Raw genomic sequence first — 22,793 nt, 5'->3', positions numbered from 1 at the left:
CACAGGACATCATCCTAATCAGTAAGTTTTAGGAGGAATGGGGGGCCTTATGTTGTGTCCCTCCGCCTGTACATGGGAATTGTGGGATCCGGCTGTACACATGTGACCCTGACCTTGTACATTGGTGGGAAACATACAAGTGACCCCATACCTCGGTGGACAACATTTAGCTGACCCTGTACGTTGGTGGACAGCATGTAAATTACCCCGTACATTGGTGGGCATCATATAAGTGACCTTGTACATTGACCATTGGTGGGCAGCATATAAGTGACTCCGTAAATTGGTGGGCAACAAATAAGTGACCCTGTACATTGGTGGACAGCATGTAAATTACCCCATACATTGGTGGGCAGCATATAAGTGACCCCGTACATTGGTGGGCAGCATATAAGTGACCCCGTACATTGGTGGGCAGCATATAAGTGACCCCGTACATTGGTGGGCATCATATAAGTGACCTAGTACATTGATCATTGGTGGGCAGCATATAAGTGACTCCGTAAATTGGTGGGCAACAAATAAGTGACCCTGTACATTGGTGGACAGCATGTAAATTACCCCGTACATTGGTGGGCAGCATATAAGTGACTCCGTAAATTGGTGGGCAACAAATAAGTGACCCTGTACATTGGTGGACAGCATGTAAATTACCCCGTACATTGGTGGGCAGCATATAAGTGACCTTGTACATTGACCATTGGTGGGCAACAAATAAGTGACCCTGTACATTGGTGGACAGCATGTAAATTACCCCGTACATTGGTGGGCAGCATATAAGTGACCCCGTACATTGGTGGGCAGCATATAAGTGACCCCGTACATTGGTGGGCAGCATATAAGTGACCCCGTACATTGGTGGGCATCATATAAGTGACCTAGTACATTGATCATTGGTGGGCAGCATATAAGTGACTCCGTAAATTGGTGGGCAACAAATAAGTGACCCTGTACATTGGTGGACAGCATGTAAATTACCCCGTACATTGGTGGGCAGCATATAAGTGACTCCGTAAATTGGTGGGCAACAAATAAGTGACCCTGTACATTGGTGGACAGCATGTAAATTACCCCGTACATTGGTGGGCAGCATATAAGTGACCCCGTACATTGGTGGGCAGCAAATAAGTGACCCCGTACATTGGTGGGCAGCATATAAGTGACCCCGTACATTGGTGGGCAGCATATAAGTGACCCCGTACATTGGTGGGCAGCATATAAGTGACCCCGTACATTGGTGGGCAACATATAAGTGACCCTATTCATTGGTGGGCAGCATATACAGTAAGTGACCCTATACATTGGTGGGCAGCATAAAAGTGACCCCGTACATTAGTGGGCAACGTATAAGTGACCCTGGGGAGAGGGGGATCAGCATTGTATTAGGGGGAGGGGGCCAGAGGGGGGGGGGAATCGGCATTGTATTAGGGGAAGGGGGGATCGGCATTGCATTAGGAGGAGGGGGCCAGGGGAGGGGGACAGCAATGTATTAGGGGGAGGGGGGAAACAGCATTGAATTAGGGGGAGGGGGGGATCAGAATTGTATTAGGGGGAGGGGGGAACAGCATTGTATTAGGGGAAGGGGCCAGGGGAGGGAACAGCATTGTATAAGGGGGAGGGGGGGACAGCATTGTATTAGGGGGAGGGGGACCAGCAGTGTATTAGATAGTGGGGAGGGGGGCCAGCTGGGCTTTTCCTAGAGCCTGTGGCCTCCCAGCTGGGCTGTCCCAACCTCCCCCCCCCCCAACAAGGAGTAAGAGAAGGAATAAAAAAAGAGAGAATACATGGAATAGAGAGGAAAAGTGGGGGAGGAACAAAGAAAAAGGGAGAGAAAGAATAAAAAATTAGGATAGAGAGAGAGATAAAAGGGAAAGTAAGGATAAAGAGTAGTAAATCCTAAAATGTACCATAAGGGGTTTTAATTCTGTATGAGTGGAAGGGACCCAGAGAGCGCTAAATGTCCGCTGGTTAGGGGCGCAAAATACTTGCCTTGCCTTGGGTGCTGACCACCCACGCTACGCCACTGGGGCTGGTATGAAATTATTTCCAGGGCTGTTTTTTTTTCCCAGTCCGGCCCTGTTCCCAGCAACAATATACCCAAAATAGATCACCTCCTGCGACAATAGATCGCATCAACAGTCCATGCAGCACACCCCAGCACCCCTTGAAATTACATACAGTTACTGGGAGAGGTGCCGGAACTGCGTTCCTCCACATTCCTGCTGAAAAAAAGCCCTGGAAATCTACAGTATGTCATTGGATGTATCAAATGTGCTGCATGAGTGAAGAATGGAGAGCATGGTGTACTTTGTGTCAACAGCTCTTTGTAAAGTAGTCATGTGTTACGTTGTGTCATAGTGTGTGTTATTGCCTAGGTGTCTTGTTCAGTATTGAGGTCACCTCCTCCTACTTTGCAATAAGGAACTATTGGCGTGGTTTCTTCGCGGCGACCTTCAGTGCCTTCATCTTTCGTGTTCTGGCTGTATGGAACAAAGATGCGGGTAGGTTTCAGTATACATTGTTGCAGTAGAGATTTTAGAAACAAATGCATAAATATATATACTCTCTCTCTATCTCTCTCTCTCTCTATCTCTCTTTCTCTGTATATATACAGTGCCTTGAAAAAGTATTCATACTCCTTGAAATTTTCCAAATTTTGTCATGTTACAACCAAAACAATTTGTAAATAGAGTCAACCTGTGTATAATATATTCCCAGTATAAATACAGCTGTTATTTGAAGCCTTCAGGGGTTTGTTAGAGAACCTTAGTGAACAAACTTAATGAAGTTCAAGGAACACACCAGACCGGTTAGGGATAAAGTTGTGGAGAAGTTTAAAGCAGGGTTAGGGTATAAAAAAATATCCCAAGTTTTGAACAAAACACGGAGCACTGTTCAATCCATCATCCAAAAATAAAAGGAGTATGGGACAACTGCAAACCTACCAAGACATGGTAATCCACCTAAACTGACAGGCCGGGCAAGGAGAGAATTAATCAGAGAAGCAGCCAAGAGGCTCAAGGAGCTGCCCAGATCAACAGCTCAGGTGGGAGAATCTGCCCACAGGACAACTATTAGTCGTGCACTCCACAAATCTGGCCTTTATGGAAGAGGGTAAAGAAGAAAGCAATTGTTGAAATAAAGCCATAGGAAGCCCCATTTGCAGTTTGCGAGAAGCCATGTGGGGGACACAGCAAACATGTGGAAGAAGGTGCTCTGGTCAGATGAGACCAAAATTGAACTTTATGGCCTAAAAGCAAAACGTTATGTGTGGCAGACAACTAACACTGCACATCACCCTGAACACACCATCCCCACCATGAAACATAGTGGTGGCAGCATCATGGGGTGGGAATTCTTTTCTTCAGAAGGGACAGGGAAGCTGGTCAGAATTGATGGGAAGATGGATGGAGCCAAATACAGGGCAATCTTAGAAGAAAACCTGTTAGTCTGCAAAAGACTTGAGACTGGGGCGGAGGTTCACCTTCCAGCAGGACAACGACCCTAAACATACATCCAGAGCTACAATGGAACTGTTTACATCAAAGCATATTCATATGTTAGAATAGCCCAGTTAAAGCCAAGACCTAAATCCAATTGAGAATCTGTGGCAAGACTTGAAATTTCTGTTCACAGACGTTCTCCATCCAATCTAACTGAACTTGAGCTATTTTGCAAAGAAAAATGGGCAAAAATGTCACTCTCTAGATGTGCAAAGCTGGTAGAGACATCCCCAAAAAGACTTGCAGCTGTAATTGCAGGGAAAGGGGGTTCTACAAAGTATTAACTCGGGGGGGCTGAATATGAATACAAATCCACACTTTTCACAGATTTATTTGTAAAAAAATTTGAAAACCTTTTATCATTTTCTTTCCAATTCACAATTATGTGGCACATTGTGTTGGTCTATCACATAAAATCCCAATAAAATACATTTACATTTTTGGTTGTAAGTCAAGAAAAACGAAGAGATTTCCAGTCACAACTTACCAACCAGCCAGCGACCAACCGAATTGACCTGTCTAACAGTATGCGTTAAAAACAGGGGTTTGGTTGCACACATTTGCAAATACATGCTTAAGCTACAGGCCCCGGCAAGGCACCCTGTTATCTGCAGTCCCTAACTCTACCTTTAAAGAGTCTCCACAATGAGAGCACATGCATTCTAATGGGATAGATGGAGGACAGGTGACTAGAGGGAGCCCACCCCCACTAAAGGCACAGGGTCACACTGAACACCCAGCACATCGCACAATGGCAGCAAAGGTGTCAGTGCGTTGCCTGGCTCAATATAAATATCAATGATAATACAAAAAGTGGTCACCACCTCCACCTATAACTGGTCCTAATGGTAAGGAGCACTGGAAGGGCGGACGCAGGTCAAGAAAAACCAAGAGATTTCCAGTCACAACTTACCAACCAGCCAGTGACCAACCGAATTGCCCCTCCAGTGCGTCCTACTATTAAGACAAGTTATAGGTGGAGGTGGTGACCACTTTTTGTATTATCGTTGGTTGTAACATGGCAAAATATGGAAAACTTCAAGGGGTATGAATAATTTTTCAAGGCACTGTATACTGTTTATTTATATATCTATTGTATTTTAAGCGAATATTTCATATGTGTGTGTTTCAGGCAGCAGGGGGAGCTAAAGACTAATTTTTACATGTTTATTAGGTAGTGAATCTGTGCTTTGTCCATGAGGTCTTGTCAAATTTACTTCACTTTCCCATCGCTCCATTTGGCTGTGGAGTTAAAAGTGTAATACCCAGTAATTCAGAGTATGGAGAACATTCTTTTCCCTTCTTCCCATGATGCAGCACTGGGTTCACCTTCTACGAATTCCAAAGCATTATTGCTGTCACATAGGAGTGATGGAAAAGTCCCCAGCTTTGTGAGCTCCAAGCAGAGTAGGGCAGGCCACAGATGATACAATGGAAGGAAAGAAAATCACTCAATTCCCTATCAACACAGCTGTTTTGCTGACAGGGAGCCTTCTCGACCACCAGCATTGATCGCATGCAAAAAATTTGACAGGCTGGTTGTACAGAAGTCGACCGATGGATCAACTTCAGTACAACCAGCCTACCCATAGATGGATTGAATCTCGACCAAATCCCTGCTGAACTGGCTGAGATTCCATCCGTCTATGGCCAGCTTAATTTAAGTTTACATTAACCATCTTCTCTTCACACCCAAGGGAAAATATAAAAGCAGAGAGCAGGCAGTGAAGGGAAGTATCTCAAGCTCATTTATACATACAGCTGAATAAGTTATTAAACTGCCCCCCCCCCCCCCCACTTCCTCCTGCTTTGTACAGATCCATCCAATTTTAATTAGCAAGAGATAGTCTCAAAAGAAAAAGCTTCTCTTGTGTTTCCAGTTTAGAAAATCCACATAACTTTAGGACACCAGTACCATGGGTGAACTCTGTATTATGTCCCTATTTATAAAAAGAAAAAAAAGTAGTATTAAAAAAATGAAACATTTAATAAAACTGACCCCAAATTATTTTAATATTTATTTAACTGGGGAGGCAAAACTTTCAAATCAGCTTTATTTACAGAGGCAACAGACAGCTTGATTCATCTCCGCAGCCAAAGGTTTGGTGATCTGGCGCATGGTCAGAGGAACTTTCATACACAGAACTCTCAGCCCACCTGACAGACACAATATAGCAAAAGACTAAACTCTTATTTTGTTATTGAATACAATATAATACATACATCATTTAGCCCCCGTTCACACTGGGGCGACCTGTCAGGCGACCTGGTCGCCTGACAGGTCGCCATAGGTCGCCTGCCATACAGAAGCTGTGGACCCGTTCTAATAGGAGCGACACAAGTCGCTCCGACTTAGAAAAAGGGTCCGGAGCTTCTTTGGGGCGACCCGGAGCGACCTGCATAGACTTCAATGTTATGAAGTCCGTGCCGGCCGCTCCGAGGTCGCGGTGCGAGCAGCGGGCCGCGACCTGTGTGATCGCCCGGGGAAGTCGGATCACCCCAGTGGGAACGGGGCCTTACTATTATATGTACACATTTACAGTCATTGTATTTGGACATGTGTAGCAAGAAAATCCAGCAGAGCACCTATACATCAAGGTGCATCAAGACCAATCTCCGTAGGACATAGATCCACAAAAAAAACATAAAGTGACAGCAGAAAAAGACCAAATGGTTCATCAGGTCTGTCCTATTTTTTAGGTTTAATAGCTATTTATTTAAAGGATTTTCAAGGTATGGACAATACCAATGCCAAAAACAGTAGAATAGGAACAAACCACACAAATAAGCATGTTAAAATACAAAAGGAAAAATAGTGAAACTTGGAGAGTACAAGTGGTACATTTTAATTTCCATGTAAAGGGTCTCAACAATACTCAGAGAGGCTATAACTTTGGGAAATAAACAACCAAAACACAAGTTCAGGTAACATAGTGAAGAGAAAAAGGTATGGGGAGAAGATGGTATGGTGATTTTGCAAATTCTGAAAATGTCAGAAGCCCTGGAAACGCTCAAAGATGAGTCGGGTTCAAAAAGAATAAACACATCACTATTAGGGTACAGAAAGCAGTTGTGCCTTTTTTTTAATTTTTGAAATGGACCTGGGAATCATCGACAGGTTGGCAACCTTAGAAGAGGCCTGAATATCGGAGATACGTGTGGAGGATATTATTATTATCATACAGGGTTTATTTAGCCCCAACAGTTTACTTAGCGCTTTACAATGTAGAGGGGGGACAGTATAATTACAATATAGTTCAATACAGTAGGAATAGGAGGGCCCTGCTCATGGAGCTTACAGTCTAAAGGGAGGGGGAGGTGGTACAAAAGGTAATAGCTGTGGGAATGATCTGATGGAGGTGACTCAGGTACAATGTTTTGGAAATGATTGGCAATCTCCTGGGGAGCAAGCAAGTTGGTGGGCGGAGGCAGTGGGGGGTGAAGTAAGGAATTAAGGGTAAAAAAGAGTTGACGAGGTTTGGATGAGAGGGTTTTGATGAGAGTGGTGTAGTAGTTTGTTTAGCAGAGTGGAGACAGGAGTTGTATTTGAGAAGAGAAGATTTGTAGAGGGTGAAGTCTTGCAGGGATTTTGTTTTACGACAGGCTCTCTCAAGAGCACGTCTGCATCTCTTGAGAGTTCTGGTGTCGTCTGTTTGCCAGGGTTGTAGCAGACGAGGCCTGGTTCTGTGTGTAGAAAGACGAGCGAGTGTGTCCAGGGAGGATGACACTATGTTGTTGTAGACCAGTGGTTCTCAATTCCGGTCCTCGGGACCCACCAACAGGCCAGGTTTGCAAGATAACTAAATTACATCACAGGTGATCTCATTTGCTGCTCAGTGATTGCAGTATTCTAGTCTGCATCCCCCAAGGTAATACTTAAAATCTGGCCTGTTAGTGGGTCCCGAGGACCGGAATTGAGAACCACTGTTGTAGACGGAAGTGGTCAATTCTACACAGGACAGGGTTGTGATTTTATCATAAAGGCAGTCAGTAGCAGAACGAAGAAGGGAAGTGTTGAGGTGGTGAAGGTTCCTGTGAGTAAGAATATAAATACTTTCTGCCAAAATGGTGATATCAGACGACAATCCCACCATACGAGTAGATAGAAGCCCTCATCTTCTGTGCACCTCCAACAAGTGGTGGGAATTAAAAGACACACACTGACCTAAGTTAGTGAATCAGCGCTTACTGGACCACTCTGGAAGGGACCACATGACCAGTGGTGCCACAGATGAAATCACAAATGTAAATGTGAATAAAATGAAATGAATAAATTGAATAAATTAAATAAAAAAAATATATATACAGTATATATATATATATATATATATATAATGAATTGAGTGACAATGGAAATGTTACAGGGCAAACAAGATACAAGAACCTCAAGTGTGTAGAAGTCCTATTCAATCATGCGATGATCCCGAGTGAATGGATCCTTGCTGATGAAAGAGTACAAAAAGTCCAAATCAAGGTACTGGGGTGAAGATTAGACAGGCAGCTCTTCAAGAGGTAGGGATACCCTCCAAACATGTAACAAAGAAAAGGAACAAGGGCGCCAAGTCATAAAGGTAGATGAACAGCTGTGTAATTTAATATAGTAACTTACATGTTAAAAACAGGTATTCCAATAGGACAGCATACATGTTGTGAAAGGACAGTCTTCCATCGGATCCACTGTGGGGACTGTCCTTTCACACCATGTATGCTGTCCTATTGGAATACCTGTTTTTAACATGTAAGTTACTATATTAAATTACACAGCTGTTCATCTACCTTTATGACTTACCAAAATTGGTGTTTGTTGTAAATTTGTAAAAGGTACCAACATCCCAATGATACTAATAACCAGAAAAGATAGTCTGTGTAGGATCTGGGTGAGGGATCCTTGGCACTGAGACTAAATTCTCAAAATAGAGGAAAAGGGAAAAATGAAAGGCAAAGAATCCAGTGGATATAGAAAAAGGGGAGAGAAAAAGGGGAAAAAAGGGGGAAAAAAAAGAAGAACAAAGAAAAGAAAGGAAAGAAAGAGTGGGATAAGGAAAAGAAGAAAAGAAACAAAAGAAAGAAAAAGGGGAAAGAAATAGGGGAAAAAGGATAGGGAGAAAAAGGAGGGGAGAAATGCAAGAGATAAGAATAGCTAGAAAAATGAGAAAAGAGGGCTGGTGGGATTTTGACGGTACTGTAAATCTAGAAAGTATATAACTTGTTTATAAAAAATACATGTTTATTTATTTTAGCAAGGTTAAAAGCGCAGAAGACATACAATGGTACATACAATTGGAATGTAAAAGCATTATTGTATCCAATGTTGACATACAAGTAAAGGAACAGGCAGTAGATATAGACACATGAAACAATAACCGGTGATCAGATGAGCACCTGGCATCTACCCAACATGTTTCGCGGACAAATGGGTCCGCTTCTTCAGGGGTTTGATACAAAATAATGTTGTTTTTGCCTTTAAGATCCTGTGTAATAGAAGATATATATTAGAATACAACATATAAATTGATTGATGCGTCTCAGAGCCACTACATGCACATGCACACCAGGGTCCCATGTCTATCCAGCCCCATGCCATACCTTTATGACTTGGCGCCCTTGTTCCTTTTCTTTGTTACAAGTGGTGGGAATTGAAGGGTAAATGCAATGTACCACAGGGACACTAATTTATAAGGTCTGTCCCATTTTTATTTTTGTTATTCTAAATATAGATCTATGTTTGTCCCTACAAGGACTAGAACCCTAAAGGGGTGAGATGACCTTCAAACCAAACTTTTCAGTTTTGGCATGATGAGTTTATTTCTTCAAGTGGAGTTCCACCCTAAATTTATACTTACCTCCATCTTCTCGCTCCGGGTCACCTGAAAAACAAATGGATAATCGCAATTTTTTTTTTTTTACTTACCTCGTTTAGAAGAAAATATACTTACCTTACCATCCACTTCCTCCTTCCTTGGCCGCGGCCCGCGCCGTCACTTCCGCTTTGCAATGATTCCTGGGAGCTGAACGTCATCGCTCCCAGGAATCAATGCGCCTGCACCGGCCCCGACGTCAGTTCTGGTGTAGGCGCGTCATACCTTGCAAAACAGCTTCTGGGCATGCCCAGAAGCTGTGCAGGGATGACGCTGCAGCACCGGAAGTGACAGCAGGGCCGGTGCAGTGCATCGCGGGACCGAAGAAGACGGAAGAGAACTCAGAAGAGGATTGCGCTGGTTTCAAGCTGCCCACACCTGAGATGGCAGCGCTGGAGAATACATTTTCAAGGTAAGTATTTCTTCTTGCAGGTAAGTGCAACCCGGGACAGATCAGAGGCTAGCCATTGTGGAATGCACTAGCCCCGACTGTCCCGGGGGTATCTTTATTAAAAAAAACGTTCACTGGGTGGAACTCCGCTTTAAATTATTATTATTTTTATTACTATATAGGATTTATATAGCGCCAACAGTTTATGCAGCATTTTCGAAAATGGATGGAGACAGTCAAGATACAATACGACTGAAGACAAAAGGGACAAGGGTCAAGTGATTCAAAAGATAATAACTGCTATAGATGAGCTGATGGAGAAAGTTAAAATACAGTTAGGTAGAGGCAGCATAGGCCTCCTTGGAGAGGTTGGTTTTCAGGTATCGCCTAGAGGTGGACAGAGTAGGAGATAGTTGGACAGATTGGGATAGGGTGTTCCAGAGGATGGGAGAAGCTCTGGAGAAGTCCTGAAGGCAAGCATGGGTGGAGGTGATGAAGGAGCTAAAGATCAGGAACTCTTGTGAGGTGAAAAGAAAATGTTTTGGTTGTTTTTTTAAATGAGGTTGGTGATGTAGCTTGGGGCAGAGCTGTGAATGGCATTCTATGTTGTTGTTAGTATTTTAAGTTATATTCATTGTGTGAGCAAAAGCCAGTGGAGGGACTAAAAGGGAGAGGACTTGGACACTGCGTGGGTGGGTAAGGTGGATGAGTCTGGCAGCAGAACTCATGATGGACTATGTAAAGGTAAAGCAAGAAGGTTACATTTCTCAGGCATCGATTTGGTTCATCATTGATTATCACCCCCCTCTGTCTTATTTTTTCCACTGCTTGGATTTAGCTGTCAGCCTCATTGACTTTACCATTAAATCTGCTAGGATAGGTAGACACAGGAGGAGCAGTAAGGGGAGGAGATTGATGGAAGAACCTCATACCTCTGGATTAGGTCCTTATCGTAGGTTAATACCCTTGCATCTTCCACTTAGAAAAAAATTAAGAATATTGTTGGAGGTATTTGTTAAACCAAAATGCACAAAGGAACCCCAGTCTGTTTTGAACAGTGTTTATAAGTAATTAAAAAAAAAACCAAATGGATATAACAAATAAGCTGAGTATTTTTTCTTTCCCCAGTTACCATCACTGCCTTATTCCGCACTAACTTTCGTATGGAGTTTCCCTTTGACCTGCAAGAGTTACCGGCTTTTGCAGTTATTGGGTAAGATCCCTTGTTTCCTCCCTTCAGCCTAATCCCTCCACTAAAAGCCAGGTAACAAGAATTTTCTGAAGAATGTTAGCTATGGCACTTGTATATGCTATACTCTCAGGACAAACAATAGGTTGAGAAATGACTCATGTACATCCACTTCTAACAATTCCTGCAGTTTTAGCCCTGTGGAAAAAAAATACGTTCCTTATTTCTCCAAGGGTAATTGGATTATTTCCTCCATATTATCCCTTATTAATTATAACCATAGATATCATTGGTTGGAAGAAAGTCACCCAGTCCTTTTTTAAGTTGATTTTACCATTATGCCCTGATTAAGAATTCCTTAGCTTAACCACCCTTTCCCTTTCTATAATGAATATCTTAATATGGTGATAGTAAGTTCTTCTTTTCTCCCTCTCTACGCAACTGATGTCCTTTGAAATCCCTTAAAGCTGAATTCCAGGTATGGCAATTTTTACATAGGTCCAGCCTGGACCAGCTATACCCGTGGGATCCCAGTGAAAGCCAGAAATGACGGTGCTAGGCATTGCTACCACAGTGATCCGCACTAGCTTATGGGCCATGAGCAGTTGTTCTTCTGCTAACTGAACAAATGACAATGCCCGCTCAGCTAAGGCCACATTTAAGGAACATTTTGCATTTTTTCAATTAATACAAAGTGATTTCTGATGGGATGAGGTGGAGATCCTAACCCTTTCGCTCCAACTCAACTAATCAGAGAACGCTTTACATTCATTGAGAAGATGTAAAGTGTTCCCTGAATGGTGCTTGTGCCAACATTGCAACCTCCTGTGCCCACAAAACAACAGAGCAGCTACTTAGCACAGGACCCGGAAACTAGTGGAGATCACTGTAGCAGCAGTGCCTACTACAGAGATTTTCAGCTTCCACTGGGATCCCAAAGGTATGGCACATACATACAAGACAAAACCAGAAAAGTTCCCAGCTCAACTCTCCAACCAGTCTGCTTACGAACCAAATTATCCTGTCTGCATTAAAAACAGGGGTTTAGTTAGCTTACATTTGCAATATGCTCCTTGTTGTGAAGGTAAGTTATGGGTGGGGACAGGGGCCATTTTGTTTGTTATTGCTGTATACTGGTGAGGGGACACACTGGATGCCTTTGCTGCCATTGTGCTATGTGCAGGGCATCCCTGTGCCTTTAAGGAGGGTTGGGCTACCCCCAGGCCCACCTGCACCCTATCAACCATTAGAATGCATGTGCTCCCACTGTGGAGACTCTCATAGATATACAGGAGTTAGGACTGCAAGTAATACAGGATGCCATGAAGAGGCCCTCCAGCCTTTGCATGCGGTAGCAAATGTGTGCTAACTAAACCCCTGTTTTTAACGCATACTGTTAGGCAGGTTAATTTGGTTGGTAAGCAGACTAGTTAGTGAGTTTTGGTTTTGTCCTGCATGCATTGCCCTTCCATGTGCTCCTTCCTGTGAAGGCCAGTTATAGGTGGGGGCAGGGGCTATTTTGTTTGTTATGGCACCTACATACTTTAATTGGTCCAAGCAGGACCAATGTAATGATGTAACATTTTCCATACTTGGAATTTAGCTTCAAAGTAGGACTGTAGCCAAAATATTTTTTCTAGTCTTTGATAGAATGGAGTAGGGTTAGAAACTTCTAAGGCTTCCCCCCCTGTCCAAAACTATAGCAGTTCATTTTTTAGATTGTTATAATAATCTTGTGTGCATTTGTTAATTTTATGACTCCTAAAGTGACTTTCATCCAAGCTAGACCAGTTCAGTTTTTCTGACCTTCCTTCGATTTGGTTATTGTACTTACCCGTATTTGTACCCGTCTTTGAACCTCACAGCTACAGTATGTATAGTCAATAATGGCATGGTCTGACCTGGGCTATAAGACAATATTTCTATCTCCTTGCAGGATCTGCTGTGGATTCCTGGGCGCTTTCTTTGTCTACCTGAATCGACAGGTGGTGCTCGGCATCAGAAGGAACCAGATCTTGAGTACCTTCCTGAGCCGCTAGTAAGTTCCATGAGACTGCAAAAATTGTTTGACTACTCTCCTAGTACTTTTATTACATGGGTCATCTTTGCTGCGGTCAATCCAGATCTGATCTGGTCTTTAAAATTTGTGCGAAACACAACAAGGGTTTTTTTTTTTCATGTCTGTACACAGGGCTGGACTGGGAATAAAAATCAGCTCTGGAAAAAATTATATACCAGCCCCATAGCATTAATATAACAGCCCAACAGCATAACGTCAATATTTTCTTGTTCATAATAGGGAAAACCATGCATTTTAAAGCACATTTGAAGAGTGTATTATATATATATAGTTAAGACAGATATGAAAGCGCATAGGGCTTTATATATATATATATATATTATATATATATATATATATATATATATATATATGAGCAAACTCCTTTCCAGACTGCCCCTCAGAGACTGCAGACACTACAAAAGACAAGAGATGTTAATTAATGCAAATATCAAAGGTTCCTGCGAGCTACTACGGCCAATACTACTTCAATCAAGCCAGCTGCAAGCACTGATCACCATCTCATTCTGAAGTGTATAGTGCCATAATAAAACAAACCTTAGTGCTGCGCTAAATATTATCATATAAAACAATCAAAGAAATATATAAATAAATAAATAAATGATAACAACTGTTAGAACCTCAATCGTGGCAAGTGTGCTATACTAGAGGTAACATGTGAATTTTAATAATACCTTTGATATAATCAAATACTTCTTTAAAAAAAAAAAATAAAGTCCACAACTATGCAAATTGTATGTAAATATATTGTGATGATCCTCCCCATCACCGATGGGGAGTTTGATTGTTCTTTATGATATTATTTAACGCAGCACTAAGGTTTGTTTTAAAAGACAAGAGAGGCTGCGGACATGATACAGAAGATGTTAGAGGCCACGGACGGGATACAGGAGATGGTCATTGGTCAGAGGTTGCGGACATTGTACAGGAGAAAGTCAGAGGCTGCGGACATGTTACAGGAGATGGTCATAGGCTGCGGACATGGTACAGGAGCTGGTCATAGGGTGCGGACATGTTACAGGAGATGGTCATAGGCTGTGGACATGATACAGGAGATGTTAGAGGCCAAGGACAGGATACAGGAGATGGTCAGAGGTTGCGGACATTGTACAGGAGATGGTCAGAGGTTGCAGACATGGTACAGGAGTTGGTCAGATGTTGCAGACATGGTACAGGAGATAGACAAAGGCTGCAGACATGGTACAAGAGATGGTAAGAGGTTGCAGACATGGTACAGGAGATAGTCAAAGGCTGCAGACATGGTACAGGAGATAGTCAAAGGCTGCAGACATGGTACAGGAGATGGTTAGAGGTTGCAGACATAGTACAGGAGATGGTCAGAAGTTGCAGACATAGTACAGGAGATAGTCAGAGGCTGCAGATATCGTACAGGAGATGTCAGAGGCTGCGGACATGGTACAGGAGATGTCAGAGGCTACAGACATGGTACAGGAGATGTAATGGGCTGAGGACATGGTACAGGAGATGTCAGAGGCTACAGACATGGTACAGGAGATGTAATGGGCTGAGGACATGGTACAGGAGATGTAATGGGCTGCGGACATGGTACAGGAGATGTAATGGGCTGCGGACATGGTACAGGAGATGTAATGGGCTGCGGACATGGTACAGGAGATGTCAGAGGCTGCAGACATGGTACAGGAAATATCATGTGTGAAAGGGACAACTACATTGATGTTCAGGACACTAATTATTAGTGTCCTGATTATCAGTGCAGTCACAACAGTGCCCACCACTGCTGCCTATCAGTGCCTACCAGTGCCACCAATCAGTGCTGCCAATCAGTGCCTGTCAGTGCCTCCTCATCAGTGTCACCTATCAGTGCTGCCTATCAGTGCCACCTACTAGTGCCCACCAGTGCCACCTATCAGTGCAGCATCATCAGTTCCTCCTCATCAATGTCCACCAGTTCTGCCTCATCAGTGAAGCCTATCAGTGCCCATCCATGCCACCTCATCACTGTCAATCAGTGCACCCTATGAGTGCCCATCAGTGCAGCTTCATCAGCGCACATCAGTGAAAGAGAAAAATTACCTGTTTTCAAAATGTTAAAACAAACTATGAAAAACTTTTTTTTCAACATTTTTGGCTTTTTTTCCTTTGTTTAGCAAGAAAAAAAAAAAAAAAACCCAGAGGTGAATAAATACAACCAAAAGGAAGCTCTATTTGTGTGAAAAGAATGATAAAAATCTTTAATTTGGGTACAGCGTTGCATGACTGCGCTATTGTCATTCAAAGTGTGACAGTGCTGAAAGCTGAAAATTGGCCTGGGCAGGAAGGGGGTGAAAGTGCCCAGTAGGCAAGTGGTTAAAAAAAATTCCTGGTCAGCAGCTCTAGGGTGATTTGGTATAGCAAGCAATACAGAAAATTGCACACTGGACTTGTAAAGCGCATTTGACCATTTATCATGAATAAAACATTAAATGATTCTCACATAGAAAAGAGTAAGCCAAAATATAGAGACAAAACTCTTCTGACTAATGGGAATTTTTGGAGTTTCGGTCAGTCAGGGGAGTTTCATGTCTATATACTGCCTTACTCTTTTATGCTTGTGAGCGTTTTTTATGTTTTATTCATAGGAACAGTCAAACATTCTTCATGCATTTTACTCTGCTTTTTCTGTCTTGTATGATTGTTCCTATCCCTTTCCTGACCACAGTTCACTGAAGTGTAGAGGCCACATTTAGCAGTATCCGTATGCAGTAGTCAACCTGACAATAACTCTATTGGCACTTTTCCACTGCAAGTACTGGCTCGGCTCCACTCGGCCCTGCTTGGCTTTGTTTGTTTTTCCACTGCATGGTACTGCATGGTACGGTGTTGGAACGGTTCGGTGTGGTTTGCTTTTCCACTAAAGTAAAGTGGGTGGGATAACAACGATTCTCTGACCAATCAGTGGCTAGTAGTGACAAACAGTCAAGGCTGCATGCAAAGGATTGTGGGATATGGTACCGGTACGGCCCTCTTGGAACCACAACCAAGGTGGTACTGTTTAAGCGAGCCGTACCATTCGGTTCCATGTAGTGGAAAAGTGCCGCCGTACCGTACTGTACCGAACCGTTCCTACACCGTACCATGCGGTACCATGCAGTGGAAAAGCGCAAAAGCGAGCCGAACCGTTCGGTTCCATGCAGTGGAAAAGCGCCATATGACTCTAAGGCAGCCATTCTTAACCTTTTCAACACAGGGGAACCCCTGAAATAATTTTCCGGTATCAGGAACCCCCTGCTAATAATGACTATATCTACAACTCATGATACATTACTGTTATGGTCAGTGGGAAGAATGATCCTTACACATGTGGTCATTGGGAAGAATTCCCACCTTACAGATAGCTAAAAAGATCAATAGTGTCAGGGGGAACTCATCTGAGAGGCAGAAACTGCTCATTAGTCAAGGAACCCCTAGCAACCTCTGGAGGAACCCTGGTTGAGAAACCCTGGTCTAAGGGATGATCGAATAAAAATACTGCATTATGGCCACTAGATATGACTATCATAGGCAAAAAGTATGCATACCTCCCAACTGTCCGGGATTTTGAGGGACTGTCCCTGATTTTGAGGGACTGTCCCTGATTTGGAACACAGTCCCTCTGTCCCTCTTTCCTCTTCATTTGTCCCTCATTTTGGTCTGATCAATTTAGTTGTACATAAAATGCACGTTTTATCTTTCAAAAAGTGTTTCTCAGTGCCAAACCTTTCATCCAATTTCTAAATTGCTGCATTTGTAAATTTCAAAAGCCAGTAAAAAGGAATAGTTGTGGTAAAAAAAAAAAAAAAAAAAAAAGCACTTGTGGGTTTAACTAATCTTTTTTTGTATAATTCTCCTTTATGAGGGCATGACAGGGGGTGTATCCTATGTCTACATACTTTTGCTAATAGGGGTCCCTCATTACCATCTCAAAAAGTTGGGAGGTATGAGTATGGTCCTCAGCTCTATCTACTGTAGCTACCATATTGCAGTATTTCCCCCATTCACTCATTCAATCTGCAGTGAATATAGCCTGAGATCATTCAATTTTGCCCCTTTTGCAAAGCAGAAATTTACATGGATTTTCAAACAGGTATGTAAGTTTTTTTAAATATATGCACCACTAAATTTCTTTGACAAATGTGCCTACCCTAATTTTTTACATTATATTCTGGCAATAGACCAAAATGCATTTTAGTTTTTTTATGCATACAAACTTTTAATACAACCTTTTACCATGTACAGTTGTGTTCAAAATTATTCAACCCCCTGTAAAGGGTTTAGGGAATTTAGTGGACATTTGTAATTGTATTCAGAATGAAATCCTACAAGGACTTCTTAACCACTTAAGCCCCGGAAGATTTTACCCCCTTCCTGACCAGGGGGTATTTTGCGATTCGGCACTGCGTGACTTTAACGGACAATTGCGCGGTCGTGCGACGCTGTACCTAAACGAATTTGGCGTCCTTTTTTTTCCACAAACAGAGCTTTCTTTTGGCGGTATTTGATCACCTGTGCGATTTTTTGATCACGCGCTATAAACAAAAAAATAGCGTAAATTTTGCAAAAATAGCAATATTTTTACCTTTTTTTTATATGAAATTCCCCCCCAAAAAAATGTAAAAATCTAAATTTTTTTACATTTTCGGCCAATTTGTTTTATGCTACCTATGTTTGGTAAAAAAAATCGCAAAAAGCGTATTTTGATTGGTTTGCGCAAAAGTTATTGCGTTTACTAACTAAGGGAAAGATTTTTGTCATTTTTGTTGTTTTTTTTTTAACGCGTAATGGCGGCGATCTGCGATTTTTTTGCGGTACTGCGACATTGCGGCGGACAGATCGGACCCTTGACTGACATTTTTGGCACTTTTGGGGTTACCAGTGACATTTCTACAGTAATCAGTGCTATATATATGCACTGTTACTGTAAAAATACACTGGTAGTGAAGGGGTAAACTTTATTTGAGAGGGAGGGGCTGTGTGTGTCCCTAGGGGCGTGATTCTAACTGTGATTGGCTGTGGCTTCAGCTGTATGCAGAGTTATCAACAGATCTACATAGTAGATCCATATGATCATCTCTCATACAGAGGGGAGAATGACAGGCACCTTATTTACACAAGCTGCCTGACTTTCTCCCTCTCCCCCGCCGATCGCAGAGTGGCCGGCGGACATCGGGTCCGCCGGTCACACGCGCGGGGGGGTCCGTGACCACGCGGGAGCGGGAGCGCGCCTCCGGCGGCGCGCGCTCGCTCCCTAGACCCTCACAAGCTAGTGACGTAGCCCTACGTCACTTTGCCTGTGAGGGGCTGACCGCCGCCGTAGATCGTCGTGCGGCGGTCGGCAAGTGGTTAAAGAACCATATGCAACTAAAATGACATCAATTGGTTTTGTAATACAGTAGTAAATGTTTATTTTGTGAATTCTTCATTGACACAATTATTCAACCCCTTAAAGACTACCACTCTGAAGAACAGAGGTTCATTAAAGTGTTTTCAATCAGGTATTGAAGACACCTGTGGATGTCAGGGAGCAGCAATAAAGCCTAATAAGCACCAATTAGGCAGCTTTAAAATGACTGTGATACTCAGCTCCTTCTAGGCATTTACTGGTGTGGTTACAAACATGGTGAAGTCAAGAGAATGGTCCAGGAAGACAAGAGAAGAGGTGATTACTCTTTACAGGAAGGGCAATGGCTATAATAAGATTGCAAAGATGTTAAACATACCAAGAGACACCATAGGAAGCATCATTCGCAAATTCAAGGCAAAGGGCACTGTTGAAACGCTACCTGGTCGTGGCAGAAAGAAGATGCTGACTTCGACTGCTGTGCGCTACCTGAAGCGTAGAGTGGAGAAAAGTCCCCGTGTGACTGCTGAGGAACTGAGAAAAGATTTGTCAGATGTGGGTACTGAAGTTTCTGCTCAGACAATACGGCGCACACTGCGTAATGAAGGCCTCCATGCCAGAACTCCCAGGCGCACCCCCTTGCTGTCTCCAAAGAATAAGAAGAGTCGACTGCAGTATGCCAAAAGTCATGTGGACAAACCACAGAAGTTTTGGGATAGTGTTCTGTGGACTGATGAAACAAAATTAGAACTGTTTGGGCCCATGGATCAACGCTATGTTTGGAGGAGGAAGAACAAGGCCCAATGAAGAAAAGAACACCTTGCCTACTGTGAAGCATGGCGGGGGGTCAATCATGCTTTGGGGCTGTTTTGCTTCTGCAGGTACAGGGAAGCTTCAGCGTGTGCAAGGTACCATGAATTCTCTTCAGTACCAGGAGATATTGGATGACAATGTGATGCAGTCCGTCACAAACCTGAGGCTTGGGAGACGCTGGACCTTTCAACAGGACAATGATCCCAAGCATACCTCCAAGTCCACTAGAGCATGGTTGCAGATTAAATGCTGGAACATTTTGGAGTGGCCATCACAGTCACCAGACTTAAATCCAATTGAGAACCTCTGGTGGGACTTAAAGAAAGCAGTTGCAATGCACAAGCCTAAGAATGTGACTGAACTGGAGGCTTTTGCCCATGACGAATGGGCGAAGATACCCGTAGATCGCTGCAAGACACTTGTGTCAAGCTATGCTTCACGTTTATAAGCTGTTATAACTGTAAAAGGATGTTGTACTAAGTACTAAGATTGAATGTCACTTGGGGGTTGAATAAAACTGATAATGATGTGAGCACAGAAAAGACATTTGTGGCTATTTCATTATAAATGTTATGTTATATTTGTCTGACCTACACGTGACTCTTTGATTTAATTGTAAGCAGGATGACTGAATGATCAAAATCAATGTCAAACTGGCCAAAACAATCAATTTCAGTGGGGGTTGAATAATTTTGAACACAACTGTATTTCTTTTTAATGCTGCAATGTCATCTAACACAGTATCCCTTACTATGTGCACACTGAAAAACAGACAGTGTTTGGGCCAAGCGATTTAGTCCCCGTTCACACTAGGGCGACCTGTGAGGCGACCTGGTCGCCTCACAGGTCGCCGTAGGTCGCCTTCCATAGGGAAGCTGCGGACCCGTTCTAATAGGAGCGAAACAAGTCGCTCCGACTTAGAAAAAGGGTCCGGAGCTTCTTTGGGGTGACCTGGAGGCGACTGTCATAGACTTCAATGTTATGAAGTCCGTGCCGGCCGCTCCGAGGTCGCGGCGCGCTGCTCGCACCGCGTCCTCGGAGGTCGCCCCTGGAAGTCGGATCGACCCAGTGTGAACGGGGCCTGAGACCTTTATTTTTTTAAATGTATTGCTAAAAAGTTTACAATTTACAGCAGTCACATGGTGCCACAGCCAATGACAGATCGCGCCGCAGCACAGCCCCACGATCTGGGAGGACGTCATATGACGTCAACCCGAATCTATGAAAGGCCCGTCCGGCCATCATTTTGCTATGGTTGGGAAGGAACTGGTTAAAAAAGGTACATGATCCTTTTTCCTGCATGAAACGCACAGCAGCCTCTTGAGATGAACAGAGCCGCTTAGGTGTAAACCTAACCTAACAAAGTTCTTGGGCCTGGGGGGGGGGGGGGGTTGTTAAGAATTGCCCAATCATATAATTACTGTGATTGTCTGTCATAGCAGTCACATGATCAGAAGCTGGTCCTGGTAGAGACCAAGAGCCCTCTATGGACGCTCTTTGACTGTGCTGGGATCGCCGAGTGAGCACGCTCTTAGCATAAACATGGCTGCCCATGGATGCATATGTGTGGAATGTAGGCATTAAAGCCTCTTTGCTGCTGCAGATATGTGTCACATGGACAGCAAGAGGTTAAATATTAAAAATGATCTTCTGTTGGTCTATATATTTGATCAATTATTAGTACATGGAAAGTTATGCTGTGTTTAAAAAAAAAAAAATTATAAAGAGGTAATTTCCCTTTACTTTTTTGACTCTTGCCTTTACGAAACTCCTACGACCTTCAGAAAATCAGACAACTATACTGTATGCGTTCACAAAAATAGCGCTTTTTCTTTAGACAAAAACGTCAGCGTACAAATTCCTAAATGCCCGCCCTCCGCTCTATTGTCTGACATAACTTTCATTTTATTTTTAGCAATCCCTGAAAATGTCATTATAAGCCAGAAAGTCTTCCCCTCCTTCCCTTCCAGAACAATTACTGGCTGCTTAATTAGTTTTCATTTAACATTCAGTGAATGCTAAATAAAACATGAGAAGACGCACATTCCAAGGAGAAACATTATTAATCCTGTATATGAAAATGTCACCATTGTAGCCGTGTGCAACACTTATGAAACTGGGGTTGACGGACTGGAATATAACTATGTTATGTGAAGACTTTACAGCAAAATAGTAATAAGTAAAAAAATAAATAAAATAAATATAAATTTATATATATATATATATATATATATATATATATATATATATATATATATATATATATACAGTATATATATATATATATACATTTATATTTATTTATTTTTACTTATTACTATTTCGCTGTAATTTATATATATATATATATATATATATATATAACAAAAATAATTTATTAACCCCTTCATGACGGAAGGTAAAACAAAGTGCAACTTTGATGTGTTAGTATAAATATACATATCATCAAAAATGACAAATTTGATGGTAAATGGTAATGGATATCTCTTGACTTTTTTATTATCAAAGAAAAACTGGCCTAAAATAGTAAAAAAAAAAAAAAAAATTGAAAACATAGCTGTATATTTCTTGCTATTACCATAACATACGTTATATAAGATAAATTATATATCTATGTCATGTGTTTGTACCTGTAGTAGGGCCCAGAAACAACAGCGCTCATTTTGATTTTTTTTTTTTTAAATACACTGACACTATGGATCACTGATACTAAATTAAAAAACTGCTTCTTTTAAAAAAAAAAAAAAAAATACAACCTCAAACACACCTGACTTTTGACCCTGACCCTTATTTTAACCCTGACACTGACCTAGTTTACACCTTGATCAAACCATTTTATTTTATTTATTTATTTTTACACACTTTTATTTTTATTACAAATTTCTCCTCTAGCAAGGAGAATCAAAAGATACAGTGTATCTTGTATGTATACAATGTATTATATAATGTATCCTATAGATTTAGAGCCCATTCACACAGGGGCGACACGACTTGCCGGGGCGACCTATGAAGTCGCGGTGCATGCTGTGCACCGCAACCTCGGCGCGACATGCACGGACTTCATATCATTGAAGTCAATGCAAGTCGCCTCCAGGTCGCCCCAAAGTAGTACAGGACCCTTTTTCTAAGTCGGAGCGACTTGTGTCGCTCCTATTAGAACGGGTCCTGTGCTAATCTATGGCAGGCAACCCACCGTGACTTGTCAGGCGACCAAGTCGCCTGACAAGTCGCGCTAGTGTGAATGGGGTCTTGCAATGTATTATAATGTATCCTGCATGTATACAATGTATTATATAATGTATCCTATAGATTTACAATGTATTATATAATGTATCCTATAGATTTACAATGTATTATAATGTATCCTGCATGTATACAGTGTATTATATAATGTATCCTATAGATTTACAATGTATTATAATGTATCCTGCATGTATACAATGTATTATATAATGTATTCTATATCTATGAAATGCATCTTTTTCTCCAATCAAGAGGAGAAAACGACATGGGGTGCGCTGTATATTTACTGATCACTGTGAGGCCAATCACAGGCTAACACAGGTGATCAGGAATCGGTCCTCCTGGTTTTCAATCGTTGGTGCAAGACTCAGCACAAAC

At 42.3% G+C, this 22,793-nt stretch overlaps 1 protein-coding gene across 2 annotated transcripts in view; it reads left to right on the top strand.

Annotated features, from left to right (window-relative positions):
* CLCN1 (chloride voltage-gated channel 1) overlaps nt 1-22,793 on the top strand; it is a 302,592-nt gene that overhangs the window by 206,740 nt on the left and 73,059 nt on the right. For both annotated transcript variants that reach the window (XM_082267331.1, XM_082267330.1), the window contains exons 8-10: nt 2,376-2,501; nt 10,881-10,965; nt 12,878-12,979. In XM_082267331.1, coding sequence (XP_082123457.1) covers nt 2,376-2,501; nt 10,881-10,965; nt 12,878-12,979 — 313 coding nt within the window. The remainder of the gene's footprint in view (nt 1-2,375; nt 2,502-10,880; nt 10,966-12,877; nt 12,980-22,793) is intronic.

Source organism: Pelophylax lessonae, assembly GCF_965119305.1.
Source record: "Pelophylax lessonae genome assembly, chromosome: 9".
Taxonomy (NCBI): Eukaryota; Metazoa; Chordata; class Amphibia; order Anura; family Ranidae; genus Pelophylax; species Pelophylax lessonae.
Note: the sequence above shows the minus strand (reverse complement) of the source record. Positions and strands in the feature narration are given on the sequence as shown.